The sequence below is a fragment of the Sparus aurata genome, chromosome 9, assembly GCF_900880675.1.
Source record: "Sparus aurata chromosome 9, fSpaAur1.1, whole genome shotgun sequence".
NCBI lineage: Eukaryota > Metazoa > Chordata > Actinopteri > Spariformes > Sparidae > Sparus > Sparus aurata.
This window is the reverse complement of record NC_044195.1, coordinates 17189555-17210065: the sequence shown is the minus strand read 5'-3', so window position 1 is coordinate 17210065 and position 20511 is coordinate 17189555. Positions and strand designations below refer to the sequence as shown.

The window sequence follows — 20511 nt, the reverse complement described above, 5'->3', positions numbered from 1 at the left end:
TAATGTCTGACTCTATTCTAGATTACGATAGGGGCTGAAAAGACTGATGGATATTTAAATATCTGACGGGTTTCACTGGCATGAAAAGCAGATGTTTACACAGCCAAAGAACGACTAACCACAAGCAGTGAACATGTGTGGTGGATGAGTACAGATGACTTCATGTGAATCGAAATAGAAAATGTAAAAAAAAAAAAAACACGGGGGAACTGTATGAAAAAACATAAAGCAACTTTTTGATATGCTGTAGATGAAAAGATGAGCTCGACTTTAACAGTGTAATGTTATGAGTGAAATAACTGAATGTAAAGGCAACAGTGAGAAACAACTTAAGAAAAAAAACATCAAATAAAAGAAGAGGTGGATTTGAAAGAACCTCGGTAGACTTTTCGCTCTTTTCTCTCCCGTTTTCTGTTAACGTGTCAGCCATGGAAACAGTTGCCCATTATTCTGCGGTTGCTATGGTACGAGAGGAGCAAAACATGCCGTCTCCGTTTGACCGCTCTCTTCATCCGACTCAAAGGTTTTTTTTGTTTTGTTTTTTTCTTCTCCTTTTTATTTAATTCATGTGAGGTTTGTCTGCTCACATCTGTACAGCGGCGAGTAGAGGACATCACAGAGACGCGGATGCCATCACTTGACTCACCAGGTAAATCAGCAGGGACGGATTCAACGCTACAAATACTGGACTGTTAAACAAAGGGTTGGAGGAAATGACGAGACTAAGCAGCGCAACTAATTGACGTCCAAGACAGAAAGCAAAATATTAACAAAATAAAAAGAGGAGAAAGCTGCTTGTGTGTCTTTTATTCTTTTGTTTTTAAAAAAAACTACATTTTTTGTTTAAACACAGTCCAAAATTTGACTTCAAACACACTTATCTGATTCAAAAACTTACCAAAAATGAACATCATGCTCCCCGTACAGTTGGTACTGTTGTTGCAGGGCAGCTGTATTGGATTGTACTCGGTGTACAGGTGCGTGAGTTATTGCATGTGTGGGCTGATTAAGCGGATACCAGAGTCAGCACCGCTACACAGCCTGACGTGAGACACGAGGACGAGTGCAGTCAGGGCACAGCTCCTTCACATCTCATGTCAACCAGGAATCTCTGACGTCGGTTGGCTGCAAACGTCTGAGCGAGGTATTTCCTTTTGCATTTGCAGACTATTAATACCCGGGCAAAGAAACATCACAAGCTCCTCACAAGACTGTGGGGCTGACATCTGAGCAGGTGAGTGTGCTAAAAGGGACAGTTCACCCCAAAATGAAAAACAAAATGTTTGTCCTCTTACCTGTGGTGCTTTTTATACATATTGATTGTTTTGGTGTGAGCTGTCTTGTGTTGGGAGATATTGACAGCAGAGATGCCCGCCTTCTCTCAAAATATAATGGAACGACACTGGATGGCATTCAGCTTGTGTTGCTCTGAGTGCCAAAAACATTTAAAGGTCAGATTGATAACATTTTTGTGCAGACAAGTCATTTAAAAACATGAAGTAACATACATCTACAGAGCTTGGAGAAAGGGGCAGAATAAAAGCATCTCTGTTCGTTAAAAAAAACATTGTTACGCTTGTAAATCTATACTTTGAAAATATGTTGGGCTCCAAAACGATTGCTTTGTTTATCTCTGTGTGAGAATTCACAGTTGGTTGGAGCTTCTGGGGGTAAACTCAAGCTGTCGTTTGCTTCAGTCTTGGGCCTGAGAGGTAAATCAGGCCTGCAAACTTACATTAGACAAACTGTTGTTATTACCGAGGGATGGAAACATAAAACATGCATTTCGCTGTAAGTCTCCTTGATACCCTGCTCCAGCACACCTGAACCTTAGATGAATGGGTTGCAAGCAGGCATTAGCAGAGCTTGATGACGAGCTGACTACCTGAAGCAGGTGGGTTGGAGCCGGGACACGTCTCGAAGGGGAGGACTGAAGAACACTAGATTCATGTAGATTAATATATTGTATGCACTGTGTTTACATCACGCACTAAAATACAATTAAGTTTTCTTTTTTCATGATGGAATTTTTCGAACACTGCGATTGGCTCTGTAGTTCAGCCGAAGGTAAATGGCTCCTCCACGCTCACAACAAAAGTCTGTAGATTATCTTAAGTAACTGGGTCAGGATTTTTCTTGAGAGGAGACATTGCTTTTGAATATCCAAATGCGTATTGTTGGAGCTTTGGGCACCACAAGCTGAGTGCCGTCTAGTTCTGTTACATTCCGGGGAAGGCAGACATCTCTACTGCCGATATCTCCAAAATTCCGCAACTCGAAAAACAATCTAGATGGAAAAATATGTGGGTTTTTTTCACTTTGGGGTGAAGTCAAAACCCAGAAGATGGTTTGCAATGACAAACCCACACCGAAGTTTTCTAACTTGCAAAACCTTCCTCCTTCTCAGCCGCAGTGTTGATGTCCTTGACAAATTGAAAGCTTTGCGAGCAGGAGAGGATTCTTTGAGCTTGACGGAATATCTCTTTGTCATTAAACCGACGTTTGGTATGCACTTTGTAGAGAAACTGTAGACAAACGGTGCATAAATGCAATTTGCATACATGAGGCCCTTTTGTGTTTTTTTTTTTAAGAGATAATTTTATAATTGGCGAAGAAATAGTGGATTTGAGTTTGCATTGCTTTTCCTGTCCTTGTCACAGTGTAAGTTTTATCTTGTGAGGGAAAGATGATATGACATGGTGTCTGGAGACATGGTTTTGACTTATTCATGAAGCACAAGTTAAAGACCTCAAAGAATTTAATAAATTATGAAGTGTCTTTGTTTTTTTTCTCCTCAGAGCGTTTCCCTAAAAACATGAAGTCTGAGTTGGAGATATCCCTAGATAATGAAGTGTTGGATTCGCTCAGCATGGAAACTCCCCAAACTCCCGCAGCCTGCCAAGGAGAAACTGAAGTGTCTTTAAGTAATCTGGACAAGGTGTGGAAGGAAAAATGCCACTTTTATACGGCTCCTTTCCTCTCTTCTCTTATGAATATAAATTCATTCAGGGAACATGCAATTAGTCTGTATTTGTCTCGTATCCAAGCTTGCCTGTGTCTGCTTCTGCTGCCTGTTTTAAAACATGCCAGACGACAACATGCCTCATGAATAGCTCATTAACTGTAATATTTGGATGCCGTATACGTGTTGGTGTCTTTTAAGAAAGCAAAATGTGCGAAGAAATGTGTCTATCCTACCATGATTCCAACCACGAGTGAATCAGACTCATCAGAGCCATCCCCGCAGGCTGTGCTGAATATTTGCTGCGAGGGCTGGCATCAGCAGCAGGAGTCCCCAGCGACCGGTGATAGGATAGCCAAGAGACTGACCCGAGAGACTGACCCGAGAGGACCCAAGAGACTCTAGGTGAGAGACTGAGCGTGTAGCATCTAGCACTGTTATTAGTATGGGGGGGCGCTCATGTTAAATAATAAAAATTTTAAAAAACGACTGAACTCAAAGTGTGAATTTGCTCATTTTGCTGTTGGTGAATGAAGCCTTACATTCAGCTCCAATGTGTGAAGATTGCAACTGAGATGATCGTGGAAGCCATGATGATTTAAACCTCATCTATGTGAGACATCCAGCCAAATTCATACCTATTACAGCTAAAGACATCTGGAATTAAGTTGTGGAATTTTCATGGACAAATTTGCAACAGAGCATTTTTAAAAACTGTTTTTTTTTTTTTGGTACAGCAATTGCGCACTAAGATAAATGTTGGTCAGTCAGCCACATTGGGGCTATTGGGTGACCGCCGTGAATTTTTTGGATAGACGTTCATGATCTCCAGAGGATGAAGCCTTCTGACTTCGGTGATCCCCTGACTTTTCTCTTTCGTGTGATTTTGAGGTTTACATTTTTGGTTGAGTGTGATTCACCAAAGGACAGAGGCAGCGGCTCTAGCCTTCACTTTGCCGACACAGACAAGTCGAAAGGCATTATTGTGCTTATACTGTGACATGGTCACTTGCCAAAGAAATAAACATTAACTTACATTTTCATGCATTCTGTAATCAAAAACAGATTTTCCAGATTTTCATTTTTTTTTCTTAGATTTTGGTGTTGTGAATTTCACTGACCCAGTTTGAGCAACATGATTATTTTACTTCACTCGGAACAGTATTTGACTGGCAGAGCCACTTAAATATTCATTTCTGAATAATGGACACTTAAATTTTGTCTGAATTTGTGAACTCTTTGTGACATTAATGTTTTCAAGAACCATTTGAAATAACAATATGAAAACCAAAGGCATTCAGTTAGATGTCAGTGTTACAAAAGATGTGGCATTTGATTGTCAACACTGTGTTCAGTAACAGTTTTTCGCAGCTATTTTCTCACCTAATTGATGAGTTAGAATACTGAAACTATGAATACATAGCAATTCCACATTTCCAGTCATTTTGTAGAATTTCTTCTTCTTCTCTCCCTTTGTGCCAGTTGTTCTCCTGTGACAAGGCACTGAAATCATCAGAGATCTTGCTTCTTGCTGAAGGGTGAAGCAGTTATCATGGGGGGGGGACGTGACTGATCGAGACCCAGCGATGCAGAGAGATCAAAGGTCAGGATCGCTCTTGTCCATTATTGGCCTCAACCATTAAATGGTTTTTAAATTAGATTTCCATGCCATTGAATCTCTGAAGCTACAATTTCCATGACACGCAGCAGGTTGAAAGGTTTGGAATTTAAAAAGGAGCTCAGATCGTCAGACCCCTAAAGCAGGTTACACACACATACACCATCAAGCAGACAGATATCTACAGACAGATTACATCTACCCATCTTTTACTTGTGTTTATCCATGCCGTGACACCTTTAACTACATTACAGGACCCAACCAATTAGTATCTACCTCCCTACACAATGGACCCTCAGATGAAGCTTCTAAGAAGGCAGTTTTTTCCCTGAAATAGAGATCATGGACTCTGAAAACACTTTCCCTTTGAAAGGGAAAGGTGGCGGGTGGAAGGTATTGTCATGTGTTGAAACCCTGCCATGCCTACATCTGAGAGTATAGAAGCCAACATTAATTATTCAATCCGTTTGGCTGAACAGAGGATAGCGCCGCTGGTCAAACACTACAACAACGGTCAAACATTTATTGGGATTTTTCCAGACGGAGGTGGATGTGGTATCCTTTAAACTGAATCTAACTGACATATCATTAATACTGCATGTTCGATTGTTCACCTTAATGATATTTTTAAAAGCTATCCATCAGGAAGGCTTGCCATTCTCGTGTCTGCCGTCCAATCAGCCGATTGGTGTGGTGGCCCTAGAAGACAATCATCAGGAGCCTGAGATTCAGGCAGTTTTCTCCAGCGAAGCACGGGGCACCTGCTATCACAACAATGGCCATATTTGGTGGGATCGGTTGTGGAATCATTCCTAAATATAAGTATTAAACCAGCACATTGCTTTGTAATTAAAACCTATTTAATTATCAGCAGCTCTCTCTCTGTAGAAGCATTTCAGGTTTGGTTTAATTATTGATAAAACTGGCAGCAGACAGAAATAACAACCTGTCTGGGTGATACAATGAAACCCCTGAGGGGCTTTTTTTTGTTCACACGCTGCTTCTCTTTATTAGGGTGAATCTGACTCCATGGGGACGCACCTACAACAGTGACACAGGGGATTTGAAGAAACACTGGAGCTGACTGGACACTAAGCGTCACATTCATGCTAAGCTCTACCAGCCCCCTCGGCCTGACGCTGAGCCCCTAACCTGAACATCCGCATCAAATCCCAGGAGCACATCTACATCACTTCACCTCTGGAGCACACAGCGTAGAGCTTCATGTCAGGGCAAATCCGAAAGTAAGTTAGTGTGGCTGGTGAAATTAATAATCATTTGTAGTGCTAGCAGGAACACAAGCGAAGAGCAGACCCAACAGGCCAAAATCACTCATTCTGCTTCACTTTATATTTCCTCGCTGTCATAGCTGAATCAAGGCAAAGGTCTAACGCTGTCGGGGCCTGACATGCTTCAGAGGCATCTGCAGCAGAAGAGTGCAGAGATCAATGTCCTATTCCAGAACATCCAGTCCCTCATCACCTATCAAAAGACTGTCAGTCCGCGGAAGGTCAAGCCCCGGCAAAGCCTCATCTCACAGATGGAAAGACGGCGGCTGCCAATGGAGCAGCAACAGTCTGCCAAGAAGACCCCCTAAAGCCGGCCATGCCCTTGAATGGCAGTTTCTCATTTGTGTGAAGTGACTCGTACTGTAGCGTTCCGAGAATTTAAATCAATGACAAAGTGCTTTAGAGAAATAAAACTAAAAGGACGTCATTAACCTTTGTTTTAATCAGAATGTTAATAAATAGAAGAACTGTACAGATCATTTTACAGGGGACACACCAAAGCAAAGGTTACATTGACATTGTCCTGTCACTTTTTCTTACTAGGAAACACACCCATAAATCATACAGTATACAGTGCAAAACTGCCAAGGTCAACAATCCAAAAGTATATCAGTATTAATCAGCCCATTTATAAAAAAGAAAACGTATAAAACATAAGATTTAATGTATTTCTTTTTACATATTTGCATTTGTTTGCTCCTCAGACAGTCCCACTTCCTGACTTGGGAGGTCGTTCTTCGAAGTTAATCATGTTCATGTTTCGTTAAATCAGAATGTGGGAGCAAAATGGACGATATTTTACATTTTAACAAACAACACATTGCCGGATGTTTACAGTTCTTTTTTTGGAGCAAATTAAACAGATCATGAAAGCCATGTAACATATTTCACAAATACGCATCTTGTCATTAACACAATGTTTACTTTCGTCGTCCATGTTTTAGTGTCATGTGAAGTCAACTCGGCATCTCCAGTACCAAAATATTCTCAGACTTTCCAAGTTGCTGCTCCAACTTGAGGGGGCGTTCACATGAATTTTCCCCGTCAGAAATGTTTCTGATTTTTCCAACGCCACATGAACGCACTAGAAGTTGCAACCTCACTGCTTGATGCCACTAAAATCCTTCAAACTGGACCTTTGAAAACATGTGACAAATGAAGAACAGATGTGTGGATGTTTGCTGTGAGGGGGAAACCTGTTGGACCTGAGTGTTGTATAGCACATCAGGCAACCGTTGAGTTTTACCAAATGTTCCATTTTAAAAAATATTTGACTTAAAATATTTTGCAGCATGTTTCTCTTGTTATCCTCCCAAACCCAACGAGGGAGTCTGGGCATCTGAATACGAGCCTCTTTACTGGCCATTAGCTACTTGGCTGATGAACAACGCTTTAGTGCCTCCCGGAGTGTCGTTGTCTGAACACTCGTAATACATTTCGCCCCCTCCTCTCACCCTCACATAGTGCGCAAATTATTTTGATTCAAAACAATTTGGTGTACGAGAGATGCAACTCTGATCACAAACCCACCCTTGTCAAAATGGATTTCTCCTCCATGAAACAACCGTAACACCAACACCACCTTCAATTTGAGTCAAACAAAATGATCAAGTCAGTACCCAAAAATAACACCCTCCACTTCCCTGTTGGTTATTACCTGAACATCAAAATACTTGACGCTACTGGAGCTTCTGTCAGAGAATCTTTGGCCTTGTGCAGGATTTTTTTTTTTTTTTTTTTGCTGTCAGTGGAGTGCTCCTGGTCCAGCTCACAGCACAGGAACGGTTCTCTGGTCAACTCGCCTACTCAGCCTCACAGCTCCTGGTCATGGCTGGAGTTGCAACATCTCATTGCTATCCAGAGGGTGCACCGCAGCATCACCAAACTCAGACATTACTTATTCACAGACAGCAGCAAGTTAATCTGAAAGAGAGTCATAAAAAAACGATGAGTGCTCACCGTGACTTTGCCGGCGTTCGTTATCAAGCATTTCCGTGCTGAAGTGGCTCTCAGCATTTTTGGATGTTGCGGCGGCATTATTAAAACTATGTCAGGCGCCTTCAGGCTGTGCTAATCCTTGCTGTGCTGTACCTGCTCCGTAGATGGGCATGCGATGATTTGAAGGTCTTCTCCGCTGTACTCCTCCTGAAGCAAGGCGTGCAGTCTTTGGAATACCTGCTGGATGTTAGTCTGTGGAAAAAAGCCATCCTATTACTGAGTGCTGGGGGGGAATTAATACTACATTTCCATTTGGCCTACGTCCCCTTGCTATCTTGTTTCCATGTCAACCACTAGAATTTTGTTTCGCTCTCATTCAGCTAAACCTGGCACCTTGATGAACAGTACACAGGCAGCACAAAGATTTCTCTATTAGACTTCAATCATACAGATAATTTATAGCTAAAGGCCCAATCTCAAAGCCAAAGATTAGAATTAAATCACAGGACTGTACTGTATATCTCCCTGAAATCGACTGACAGGCATTAATGCCAGTAACTTATTATCATAATTACTAATTGGACCTTTGAGTGCAAACACATGGCATCCCCGCTTTGTAAATACTGCAAGAAGAATTCTGTGAGCTTTAACAATGAAAAGAAATTGCCTCATGCAGTGCATGCGACTAACAAGCGTTTCTGCCACCCACCCGGACAGGCTTGAAAAGGATGAACTCTGTGTCTCTGTTGGCTAAGTACAAGGACATGCTCTGTAAAGTGCTTGGCAGCTTGCTCTTCATCACCCGGTAGGTAGCCATCACAATATCGTTGATCTTTGCTGAAAAGAGGAAAAGAAAGTACTGAGGAAAAAGAGAAAAAAAAACACACTGACATGCCCTCTAGCATTCGCTATACAAGATTTGATGAATTACAGTATGATGCCAGTGGCATTTCCTGAGACAAATCTCACCTGGCTGTGCCCAAGGTTGCTGAGACAGACTGTATGTGGGACCACCTTGGATAGCCATTGTTTTAAGCGCTGCAACCTGAGTGCACACAGTAAAAACAAAACATTATAAATTGAAAAGACTTAATTGTGAGGTTGTTACTGTATGCAGTGCAAAACAAGCAGAAGAATAAAAGCAATTCTACTGAGTTTTTAATTAGACAAAGAATAATATTTACTTGAATGATAATAAAACAATGAGTGATGTGAGTAGAAAAAAAAACAGCAACTAATTATTGCAGTACAATTACAGCATTTAAAGCATTCAGAACACAATAAAACACATGCATACGCACACTAACACCTAGCAACATAATTACAAGTCCGAGATGAAAAACAGATATCTTATCTGTAGTAAACTGCTGAGACCTTCAGTGATCAGTGAAAAGCAAATTATTTTTAAAAGGATTTTTAAAAAGGTGAAAGCTGAAAAACAAAACAAAACAAAACAAATGAAGGTCAGGATGAGCTGTCGCTGCCCTGGGCTAAGTCTGCCTTTGCTCCAACACTTACCTTGTTGAGAAACTCCTCAAGGTTCCCCACAAAGATCTGAGTTTGCTGCTGGATGAACTGCTCACAGCTGAACTTCAGGTGTCGGTCCACGTCCTTCTTAGAGTCAATGTAGTGCTCCTTTATCTCCGGTGTTCCCTGGGGGCCACAGAGACAAAGGGTTTAGCACAGAAGTGACATTTCCCTTAAGGCAGGGTGCTATCAAAGTATATAATGCGTATGGTATGTTTAATAAAACAAGCAAAAAAAAAAAAAAAAACACTACCTCCAACAGGAATTCAAGTATGGCGTTGTGACTGTTAAGTCGGAAGAATTTGGGAACAGCCTTAGGGTTCAGGATTTTGAAGGCAGCATCTGAGCACAAAGAGATTAAATCTGAGCTGTGTAGAATTAGAGTGCCCTCTAGTGCTACAAATTTAATATGACCTTGACTGAGATGAGGGTGATAGGAGGGGCAAATCTGCCCTATGAGCCATCAGTTAATGTACATTATGGTGTTAGATTACACTGTAATTTCCACATTAATTGTTGCCACTGGTGCATGTGATAGGCACAAGTTGCTTAATGAGCATGAGAATGTAATGACTGGCTTTATGGAGCTGAACACCAATGCTCCTACCGCCTTTAATTATGTTACCTCGCGTTTTCTTCAGGTCCAGTGAGATTTCCTTGATGGCGAAGTCGGTGTGAAACGGGGCAATCTGTTCACGCATTATCAGCAGGTGCTTGATCAGGAATAGTTGCCCATCTATTTGCGTCTACAGAAAGTGATAGCACACTGTTAAATCCACACTGCAGGCTGCCAATACAAAAAGGGCATCTGCTGACTAGCCAAGCCACAGAGAACACAGAAAGCACAGGCTCCAAGACGATAAGGGAATATGTCTAATTAATAACTGCTGATTAACCATAGCTGGAGAGAGACGTATTACTGTGACAAAAAAGCCAGCTGAAACCATTTATTGCTCAGTGAGCGACTAAAAACATTGGAAATGGACATCATCAAAACTGGGTGGGAACACGTCCTCTGAGGATTGATGCTGCTGCTTCAATTTGAAGTGTTAGGTTGAAACGGGCCAGTTAGCACAGATAGACAGCAAATCTGAAGGTGAGAGAGGCCCATAAATAAAGAATGGTCTGCTGAACACTCTGTGGAGCATAATAAAGCAGCCATTAAAATAAACCTTAAATGACATCCCAGCTGCTTTAGTTAACTATCCTGTAGCAGGAATGACTTTGAATATCAGAGCACATTTTATCTTAGAGGAAACTGATCTTATTCACCAGGTCGAAAAAAGGCCCATTTCTTTCTTTTTTGATAATAATGAAAAAGTTCAAAACATTTGCAACAAATACAAAACCATACGCTATTTTTAACCGTGTGTGCCAACCTTGTTTTTAAGGATGATATCTGAAGCTTTAAGCAGCGACTGGATGCAGGCAGATAAGGCCTCTTGAGATAAACCCTGGAAGACTGCTCTCTGGAAAAAGACCAAATCACAGTAAGACACACAAGAATAAGAGATGCAAAAGTGGAAAGAACTATCTTCTACATATCCTGCCATATTTTAGGATTAAAAAAACAGAAACTAGAGAAACAGAAATTGAAGACTCACGTCTATACATCTGTAGAGTTTGGACAAACAGACCAGCGTTCGCCTGACTGTAGGGTACCACATGCCATGCAGGTCAGCAGGAGAGATCGTCGTCTGTAGGCTTGATGCTTCCACATTTCCTATATTCATTGAACGAAAGGGAGGAAGAGCCATCAGGCAAATGACAATAACATCAAAAGTAGAGAAAAGACAAGCGTCACAATCTGGAAACACAGACCAGCATTACTGTTTCTTCTACCATCCGGGTCCTCAAGCTGAACATCAGAAAACACGGACTCTTGTGACGTCTGCTTCATCTGCTCTTCCTTCAAGCTCTGAGCAATTCTCTATTGGCGACAATAAAAAGAAAAGCAGACAAAAACTTTGAGATTCTGGAGGGTCAGATTTTTTCCTGATTTAAGGATAAATTAACAGAAAATAAAAGTGAACTTGCAAAGTCTTAGGAAGAACGGAAAGCCAATCATCTAAATAATCCATGGAGGACGAACGTCAGAGAGACTTCATTGTTAGAAAATGTAGGAAGATGTAACACATTTTTAAGTAGATGAATATAAGTTAAGGCTCATCACTGTTTCACAACATTTCAGATAATCACAAGACCAAAGACTGAGCCCAGAGCTTTAAATTTGCATAATTTACCTTAGACTTCTCAAAGACCTTAAGAAAAAAAGTTGCAAAGTCGCTTTCTTTTCCATCGCTTCAATAGAAAATCTGAATATTTGTAAAAGTTTGTCATAAAATGTAGTTCATTTTGCAGAAAGAAAACAAATAAAATAAATATCTGAAGAGAAACAGGAGCAAAATCAAGGAGATTTGATGTTGACAAAATGGGTGTAACACACATGGGAATTTTAAAACAGCCCAGAGTCGAAGGCACACTTAAAAGTGCAATATGTAAGAATTGGCCCTCTCTCAAAATCATACTCCAAACAAGTAGGGGGCAGTATTTCACAAGAGATGAAATGCTAACTGCTGCTAACTTAGCTCAGTTGGCCATGCAGCTAGCTGTCCGAACTGGGAGCTCAGAGTGGTATTTTGAAAGAAAACAGGCCGGGTCTAGCTGGTTCCATGTAAATATTATTAGCTATCTGCAACTAAACACATTTATGTCTTTGATATATCATCAATACTGCTTCACATTCTGGTGATAATTTTTGTTTATTTGGTTTATGATGTTTGTTTTGTAATGTTTTAAACTAAAACTTCTACATACTGTACCTTCAATTTCATGTTCACATATTCACAAGCCAAGTGACCTTACAAGGCTTCAATTAATATAATTCAAGTTAAAACATGAACAGTATTCACAAACCTGCAGATGCTTGTTTGACCAGACAGACACATTTTAAGAAACATTATCTTACACTCTGTAACCTGTTGATGGGCATTCTTCCGTTTTGGGCATTTTATAGACTAACTTTTAATCAAAATAATCAATTAATTAGTGACTGATGAAAACATTCATTACCTACAAGAAAAAGGTAATGAAAATTTCAGTTAGTTGCAGCAGACAAAACATCTATATTGTGCAAAATGGGCTGAGTACACACTGTAAAAACCACACCCCGTACAGCACATAAAACTTGCCTCCATCATTTCCAGCTTCTCGGGGTAGGCCAGATCCCCCGGAGCTGGGTTGTAGCCCATGATATCAGTCTGGATGTAAATGTGAGTCCTGTAGACCAGCCTCTCCTGGACATCCTCCAGCATCTGCTTCACCACTGCATCAAAGGCCCCCAACTGAGCGGCTACATAAAAGCACACAAGAGGCCGATTTACAGTCGAACCGAAAGCAAAATCACGACAAACTTTGCCCTCTGGTCCAACACTTTGTTGTTAACAAACACCTGATACAAGTCCCTTCAGGCTATTCAGTATAAAGTTAGTGTATATTAAAGTGAAATCTCAACAGCAGGGTGAGAAGCGAATAAGAACCAAAAAGCAAGGTACTGTGCCATGTTCAGAAAAATCATCCCTTAAATGTTAGATTAACAACCCAGCAACGAATGAATTTAGTTTAGCACCAATATTGGTAAAAGGGAGAAACAGACCAAGAAGTAGTCCTGCACACAAAGTAAACCTCAATGCAACTGGAGAGATTCAGAGGACATTTCAAATTAAGAGAAAATATCCCAATTTAAAACGCGGATCCAAACTCCAGCACAACTGATATTCAGTAACTCAAAATCTAACACACCATGTGACAAGTGAGAAGCTTTGATGAGAACAAAAGGCTCCACTTTACCGTTGTTATGAACATGGTCTTCCAGCATCTCATTCTTGAGGATACTGCAGAGCTCCGACAGGGTCTCCAGGTGGATGATGTGGATGATGAGAGGCCGGAGGACATCATACAGGGACAAACATAACTTCTCAAGCAGCTCGCTGTCGGAGATTAAACACCATTAAATTGCTTTGTACAACTGAGGGGAGTCTAAAATTACACTTTATGCTCATTTTAAGCTTCAAGTTAAGGGATAAGTAAAGCCTAAAAATAATTATGCAAAAAAACGCTCTCAAATCATGATACGAGTTGTCTACCCAAGCTGTTTAAGCTGGTAATTCAAGCACTTAACATATTAAGTGAAACTTAAAATCTATATTGAAGTGCCATGCCTTAAGCAAACGCACTGTCTGTGTGTGTGTGTGTGTGTGTGTGTGTGTCTCTGTGTGTTCAGTGCTTATTTTACGAGTGAGGCAGGTGATACTCACTCTAGTTTAAGCGTGGGTTTAGAGAAGAACTCATTGTACAGTTGGTGTTCATCCTGGCACACGTGAACCATGAAGGCACAGCCACTGCGAACCTGTACAAATACACATAATGATCACCCGCTGCAGTGCCTTCCAATACTTTGCTTTGGCCCCACTTCAAACGAGCAAACACATCCTCCCACATAAAGCATAGAGGCACCCATTACAGCAATCATTAACGAGATGCAGTTTCATTAAAAGAAAAAATCTCAGATAGATGGTGCCGCCGTGACGACATCTGTTGCATGAATTTCTGACCTTTAATTATAGGATCCCCATCAAGCCAATTACTGAAGTGTTATTAAATGCCAGCACAGCATCAGAATACACACGCTGTCCAGGTGGCAATATTGGATCAGTTATTTCTGAAATATCAAACTAGAATAAAATATTTTACATTGTGCCAACCTTTACGTCAGATACAATTTTGCGTGCTGGAGGAGAACAGCACAGAAGTCACTGCTTTACAGATGAGGTATGACAGAGCATAAAACCAGCACTCTGAGCAGCAATTCACTTGTGAACAAAACAGGAGTAAGCTTTGGACGCCCGCTGTACACAGTCTCAGATTACACTCATTTATCACGTGCACAGCTTTATGTCTGCACCAACCACTCCAGAAAATATCCCAGAGGGAGCACGATGTCCGTTCTCTGCAAGTTCAAATGTCACCTCACTGTAATCTAAGGGCAGTTCAGCTTAGAACAGAATGAATCTTACCAGAGCGCAGTGGTCTTTGCTGTTTTGGTTGGTCAGGTCAGTAATGGTGGATGTAATGCTGGGACTGAGGAGCTGCTCCCTCTGGTCAAGGTAGCACTGATGGATTTCATCTAGGAGTTGATGGTATCTGCTCACATCGATATATGGAGGGATGAGTTCATTAAAAGGGTTTCGTCACCAGTTTGAAACAAACCAAGTTATTTTATATACTACATTTGCTAGTATGTTTACAGGACTTGGAGAGTTCTACTGCATATGGGAAAAAATAGAATAAAGCCTTCTGTGGCTCTGGAGGAAGCTGCATGTAATCTGATAAATCGCCTCCAGTGATGTCACTCAGTGACTTAGCTGCATTGTGGGTAATGTAATGAGTTTTGAAAATAAGTCCACTGGTGTAGCATCACACTCATATAATATTCTTATATTCATTATGTACAGTCTAAAAATCAATTAGAAAGAAAGTAGAAATACTACAGCAAATCCAGAAATATTTTCTTTTTTAATCCACGCATTTTTGAAAACCTGGTGCCTACATTACCCACAGTGCAATTTAGCTACTGAATGACATCACTTTTTCCACATATGGAGTAGTTCTTCCCAAGACTTGCAAACATACTTTATTGTGTAATACTGGTGGAGTTACCCATTAAGAAAATAAATAAAAAATAATAAAAAATTAGGGATGCACATTTTTTACCTATAACCAATAAATACCAGCTTCTCAAGGCAGATACAGATCATTTCACATTTTTAGCATTTTAAAAGTTCATAACTTGTAGTTTATGCGTAAGAAAGGGACATTTGGTTTCTTCTTCTTCTTCTTCTTGTTTATTGGCAGATCACAACCCAACTTTTAAAAAGGTGCATACATCTCCAACTGTATTGGAGTGTAGATAAAAAAAATGTTACAATGTCTGGCTGATCATTTATCTGTGCTAAAGTGCTGATACTCACTCTGGAATCTTCTCCGTTCGTTGCTCTATCTGTTCAATCAATGACTGAAAGAAAACAAATTTATTAGAGAAAATAGTCTATGCATAACTTTAATGGGTAATTAAAAAGTATATACTCACTCTAACTTTGGGTGCAACTGCTCTGAACTTTACATAGTAAAGTGTAAAGGCATTGTCTGCATTGGCCAGGCCCATTGGATCCTGGGGGAGAAAGATAAATAAATAATTGATCATGGACTGCACAAACAGTATCGATGCCTCTATCTGTTCTCATGGACTGTAAAAGAGAGTGGGAATGTGACTTTCCTTACCCTTTTTGTTAACTGGCTTGTGAGATTCTGCATAGTGTTTACAATATGGATCTTCATGAAGTGCATAGCTTTTGAAAGACACTGTTTAAACTTGGCCAAATAAACTGGATAGTCCTTGAAACTGGGCTGCAAACAATCAAAAGAAGCAAGTGTTAGATAGCTTTAATTGTGATCACACAGTACAGATCATAGTACAGGGGTAGCACAAGTCAACAGTATTTTATCTAGATCTTGCATGGCATAAATATGCATTAATTACACAGAAGGCATCCAAACACATTAACTACTGAAAAACATGCCTACGTGTTAAATTATTCCATCACTGTTGCTAAAAGGAGATCTGCACATACAGACAGAAACTGTGTGGAGAGTGCAAACTACTTACATGTGAAGAAACATATTCGATGCAGTCATCCAATTTCGACAGCATCGGTATAAAGCCTTCGCTATTTACAGACAAGGTCGGTGAGTTCAGTTTCTGCAAAGACAAAGAGAAAAGCTTGGTTTGAAATGATTCCAAATATAAACAATTATAATCCTTCTCTTGGTTTTTTGTAATCAAAACATTTCTTTCAGTTGGCAAAGTCATCATTGCCAGAAATGTGTTGCTTTAACTTTGAAACCAGTCCAAAGTAAAATCTATTAAACGACTTTCACAGATTTAACTTTCACATTTGAAAGGTTTAGAAGGTGAAACTCAATTTCAAGTTCGTTTTATGAAACTTTTCAGAAATAACTGGAACTGTAGCTTACATTAAAACTTCCTAACAATAATTGCTGATCTTCAATCACAATATTTCGTTAAAATCTAATAAGCTCATAAATAACAATGCATATTCCAAGATGAAGACAACAATAAAACCCATCCTACCGTGTTTATGTTTTCTAGCTCGTTAAAATATGACAGTTTCTGCTGTATGCTCTCTGCCAGGTCAACAAGCTCTGACTGCAGAAGAGAGAGAACAACAAATCACAGTTGATACAATATGAAAAGACAGTTTCATTTCACTTCAGTTCCAAAATGTTCCTCTGAGAGTACAATCTACATATATTTGTGAATGTAAGCAGCTATCTGCATAAAAAAAGAACAAAAAACTGCAGCGTCTATACGATTTTAAATATGCCACATAAAGAATGAGCAGCAGAGTGATTTTTTTGGCCTGCAGAATGCTTGCTGGTGATTTTATAATCAGACAAGCTTTTATCTGTGTCATGCTGTCCTGAACTAGATAGTATTTCCACTCTCCAATCACCAGTGACTCCTTTGGGTGTTACCAAAGATGTTTATACACAGTTTCCTAATTCAGACCAGCTCCAGAGATTACACCACACTGACATTAAAGCTAATTCTGAGATTTCTTAGTGTAGGAGTGATGTCCCTGTAAGACATACATTCAGTGAAATAACAATTTAAACATTCTCCGCTGATCAAGACTCAGTTATCTGCTTATCATGTTACTTGGGTTGATAGATGGATAACACAGCGTGCAGCTTACCTGCTCTTTCAAGAGTCGTTCACAGGAATCATGCAGGGTGCCGGTCTTATTGGACACAAACAGATACTGTTTCTGAAGGGAGTCCAAGTGTTCAAGAGCAGCACTGACATCTTTCAGAATAGCATCACACTGTTCCTGGTAGCAGTTCAGATCATCTCTGGTTTTCCTGATGGGAAAGTAGACATATTGTTTGTTTACGCAAAGAAAAGATGATGACCAATTGGTTTGCACAGCTATTTGACAGTGCAATTGTTTTAAACAAATGCATTTTATTAACATTAATTTATTTCAATTGTGACCATTTCTTTTTCATTTGATTATTTAATTATATATACATATTAAATTAAGTTTAAGGGTTTGTATGGGTCTGAATGTAAAACAACAGTTTTCTAGTTTTTTATTAAGCTGACTTTTCTTTGTATATATTTCACATTGTTATTGCTTTTTCCTTTTCATTGCATTGACTCAATGTTATTGTTACAAGTAAAGGTTGATTGACTGATTAATTAATTGATTATCACTGAGCAGACAACTGGACGCAATGTTGTTTATGAGTTAATCTTTGAAGCATGTCACACTGCTGACCGAACGTTAAACAGGGATGTAACAGCAGATGTGCTCAACCAGCTTTCAAAAGCAAAAGAAGCAGCTGTGACATCCATAATTTCAGTTTAGAAGAAACGCAGCTGATTTCTGCCTTGCTTGTTGTAACTTTGGTCCTCTTCTGTGGTGCACACAGCCTGGTGACCTGAGATCTGTCACAACTGTGGACACTTTTAAAAACCAACTTGAAAGTTCTCCATCGGCTTATGATTTGCTGTCATATGCTTGTGTATGTATGGCAATATGGCAGTATTTTAACATTTATTAGCTAGAATGGATATTCAATACTGATATCTGCAATGTAAATTTGCCACTTATTCAAAATATCTTTGATTAAGCTTTGACTACTCAAATCTTTAATTTTAATATCTGTATTAATATCTAGACTAGAAATATTCACACTACATTTGGCACTCATGTATATGTTTATCATTACATGTATCTGCAACTGAATGATGAGTAGCTGTAATTCCAGTTTAAATATCTATAATCTAACCCTGATAAGACATAATACAAATAAACAATCTCCATTTTCTTTTTGGATATCCTGGATAAGTTTTAAGTAGTGGGAATCACAGAGTACAGATAGTATGGATAATTGTATCACAAGAGGAAGCAATGTATTGCCATATCAATATCATGACACACCGCTGGACAGAATGAGGTTTACAGATATCTTAAACTGGTATTAGGAACAGTCATACTTAAATTGCAGGTATTCATCCTGAAGTTCAAACCATGTAATTCAACCTGTTGGCAGCTATTCAGACGTCCGACTGAAACAAGGCTAGCATATGACGATGGAGTGTTTGGGTGGACGTGGTGTGTGAGATAACAGGCATATTAATGTGACACACGCTGTGTTTGTCATTTAAATGACAATGACCTGTAAATAACACTGCTTTGCTTTGTGTGGTCGGTTGTTTCTGATTTATCCTTCTAATAAACTACTTTCTCAGTCTCAACCTGTGGTATGCAAATGGTGGTGGGAACCGAAAAATAAACATCTACACTACAATGTGATTAGATAACAATCCACAGAGTATATATTGTGAGGATTTGAATACAGGTGTGCCTTGAGATTTTGGCTCGACTTTGGTGTAACATGGGCACACGACTTTGAAGACCACTGGTGGTAACAAGTCCAAACAACAGTAAGACAGCATGGTAAAGGTGTAGGGTAAAATAATTCCAAAGGTAAGCACCTGTACTTTACGCTGTCATCCTGGTCCATGTTTGCCTGCAACTTGGCAAACCAGGCAAAAAACTGCAACACAAATTAGCATCGTATTAAAAGCCTGCATCTTACTGTGACAGAGTATGTCTGCCTGGCTACGGTGCTGTTTACTGCTGTCAGAGGCATGTCACCTGTTGTGCTGTTTCTATCCTGTCATTCTCCATGTCAAGCATCTGGAAACCCTTGAGCAGGACGTCCTCTGTTGATGCGGGCACAGTCGCTGTAAAGGGGGACTGCAAGGACCGCGACGAAAGGCTGCACAAGTCCTCGATGGGCAACTGCAAGGAAAGCAGGGCTCACTGTTTTGAACATATCAAACAAGCCCTCATACGAAGCTAGTTGGACGGGTTGACGTGGCGGAGTGCTAGTGAGAGTTAGCCTATAAGTTAAAGTGACGTGCTATATTGACTTTAATGTACAGTTTACATTACATGGAGGTAAACTGAGCTCACCCAGAGGAACCTACGTGGCTCACTTAACATCACTTGACGTTTAAAAAGTAAGTTAGCGTCCCTGTTAGCTCGCTAGCTAGGTAGCTAGCGGTCTGGCTATTGAGTGACATCTCACCTCTGACGGGACAGAGAGCGTCTCGGCGGCGGCTCGCAGCTCCAGGACAGAGTCCATTTGTTTCTCCGTGAGCGGAGCCATGGCGTCGGTGCGGCGGTCCCATAACGACAGTTTATCCCAGGTTTCTTTATCAGTCGGGTCCTGAAGGGTCTGGTCTGTGAACGCCATCGCCACTATGTATTAGCACCAACGTCAGCAGCAGCAGGTACTTCCTGTTCCGGGGGTGTGGGCGGGGCTTAGTTACGCGGCTGATCCAGTTTCTGACATAGGTTACATGAAGGTAAATTAACTCAAATTTAGTTTAATCAGACCACAGACCACACCATTCTGTAGTGAATCTGATCATTTTTACACACAAACTGCTTTTTGTCTGTTCAATGCTTTTGTCCTGTCTTCATCACCTTGTTTGGTTTCTCTTTATATTATTTTATTTATATTTTATCTTGTGTTATATTTTTATTTAGATATGTCCAAGTGTCGTTATATTGTCGTATTGAATTCATGGTTTTCGTTGTATTTTCTTTTCTTTCCTGCGACCATTTGGACAAGTGTGTTTTGCCTATGTTATAACACATTCAAATCAAATCAGTCACTTGTAATTAACTTTCTATGCAGTAATAGATTTGTATATTTACCATAGGTTTAAATGCCTCTAAATAAGTACGTGAATAAAAGATAGATGTGCATAAACACACATGTATCATGATGCTTTATAACGTCCATGTATCTCGAGTTACTTCACGTAAGTCTTCTTTTGATTATTACTCACAGAGTGCTTTTTGTTCTTTATTTTCCTTGAACTAAATTTGCCTCACACATCACCCAGATGACAGCTGAAACCCAAAATATAATTATTGCAAAGCTAACACCACATGACTAATAGACCAACGTGATACATTGGATTTTCTGGGTGGGACAGATATGGCCTCTGGCGC

At 40.0% G+C, this 20511-nt stretch overlaps 1 protein-coding gene and 1 long non-coding RNA gene across 2 annotated transcripts; one reads left to right on the top strand and one right to left on the bottom strand.

Moving 5' to 3' along the window:
• Positions 1 to 479: 479 nt before the first annotated feature.
• On the top strand, positions 480 to 7500 carry LOC115588417 (uncharacterized). The gene is made up of 7 exons (XR_003985346.1): positions 480 to 649; positions 1167 to 1234; positions 2799 to 2938; positions 3248 to 3367; positions 4445 to 4565; positions 5215 to 5824; positions 5950 to 7500. It is a non-coding gene; the product is annotated as an uncharacterized LOC115588417 (long non-coding RNA).
• Positions 6293 to 19783, bottom strand: cog3 (component of oligomeric golgi complex 3). The gene is made up of 23 exons (XM_030429031.1): positions 19577 to 19783; positions 19141 to 19287; positions 18978 to 19039; positions 17170 to 17335; positions 16545 to 16619; positions 16059 to 16151; positions 15674 to 15799; positions 15483 to 15563; positions 15364 to 15407; positions 14410 to 14536; positions 13651 to 13742; positions 13184 to 13323; positions 12526 to 12686; positions 11156 to 11264; positions 10939 to 11057; positions 10714 to 10803; positions 9960 to 10080; positions 9588 to 9676; positions 9326 to 9460; positions 8777 to 8852; positions 8517 to 8644; positions 7961 to 8059; positions 6293 to 7792 (listed from the first exon to the last, which is right to left on the bottom strand). The coding sequence occupies exons 1-23, from the start codon at positions 19742 to 19744 to the stop codon at positions 7763 to 7765; spliced, it is 2478 nt and encodes an 825-aa protein (XP_030284891.1). The 5' UTR covers positions 19745 to 19783; the 3' UTR covers positions 6293 to 7762.
• Between the last annotated feature and the right edge of the window lie 728 nt (positions 19784 to 20511).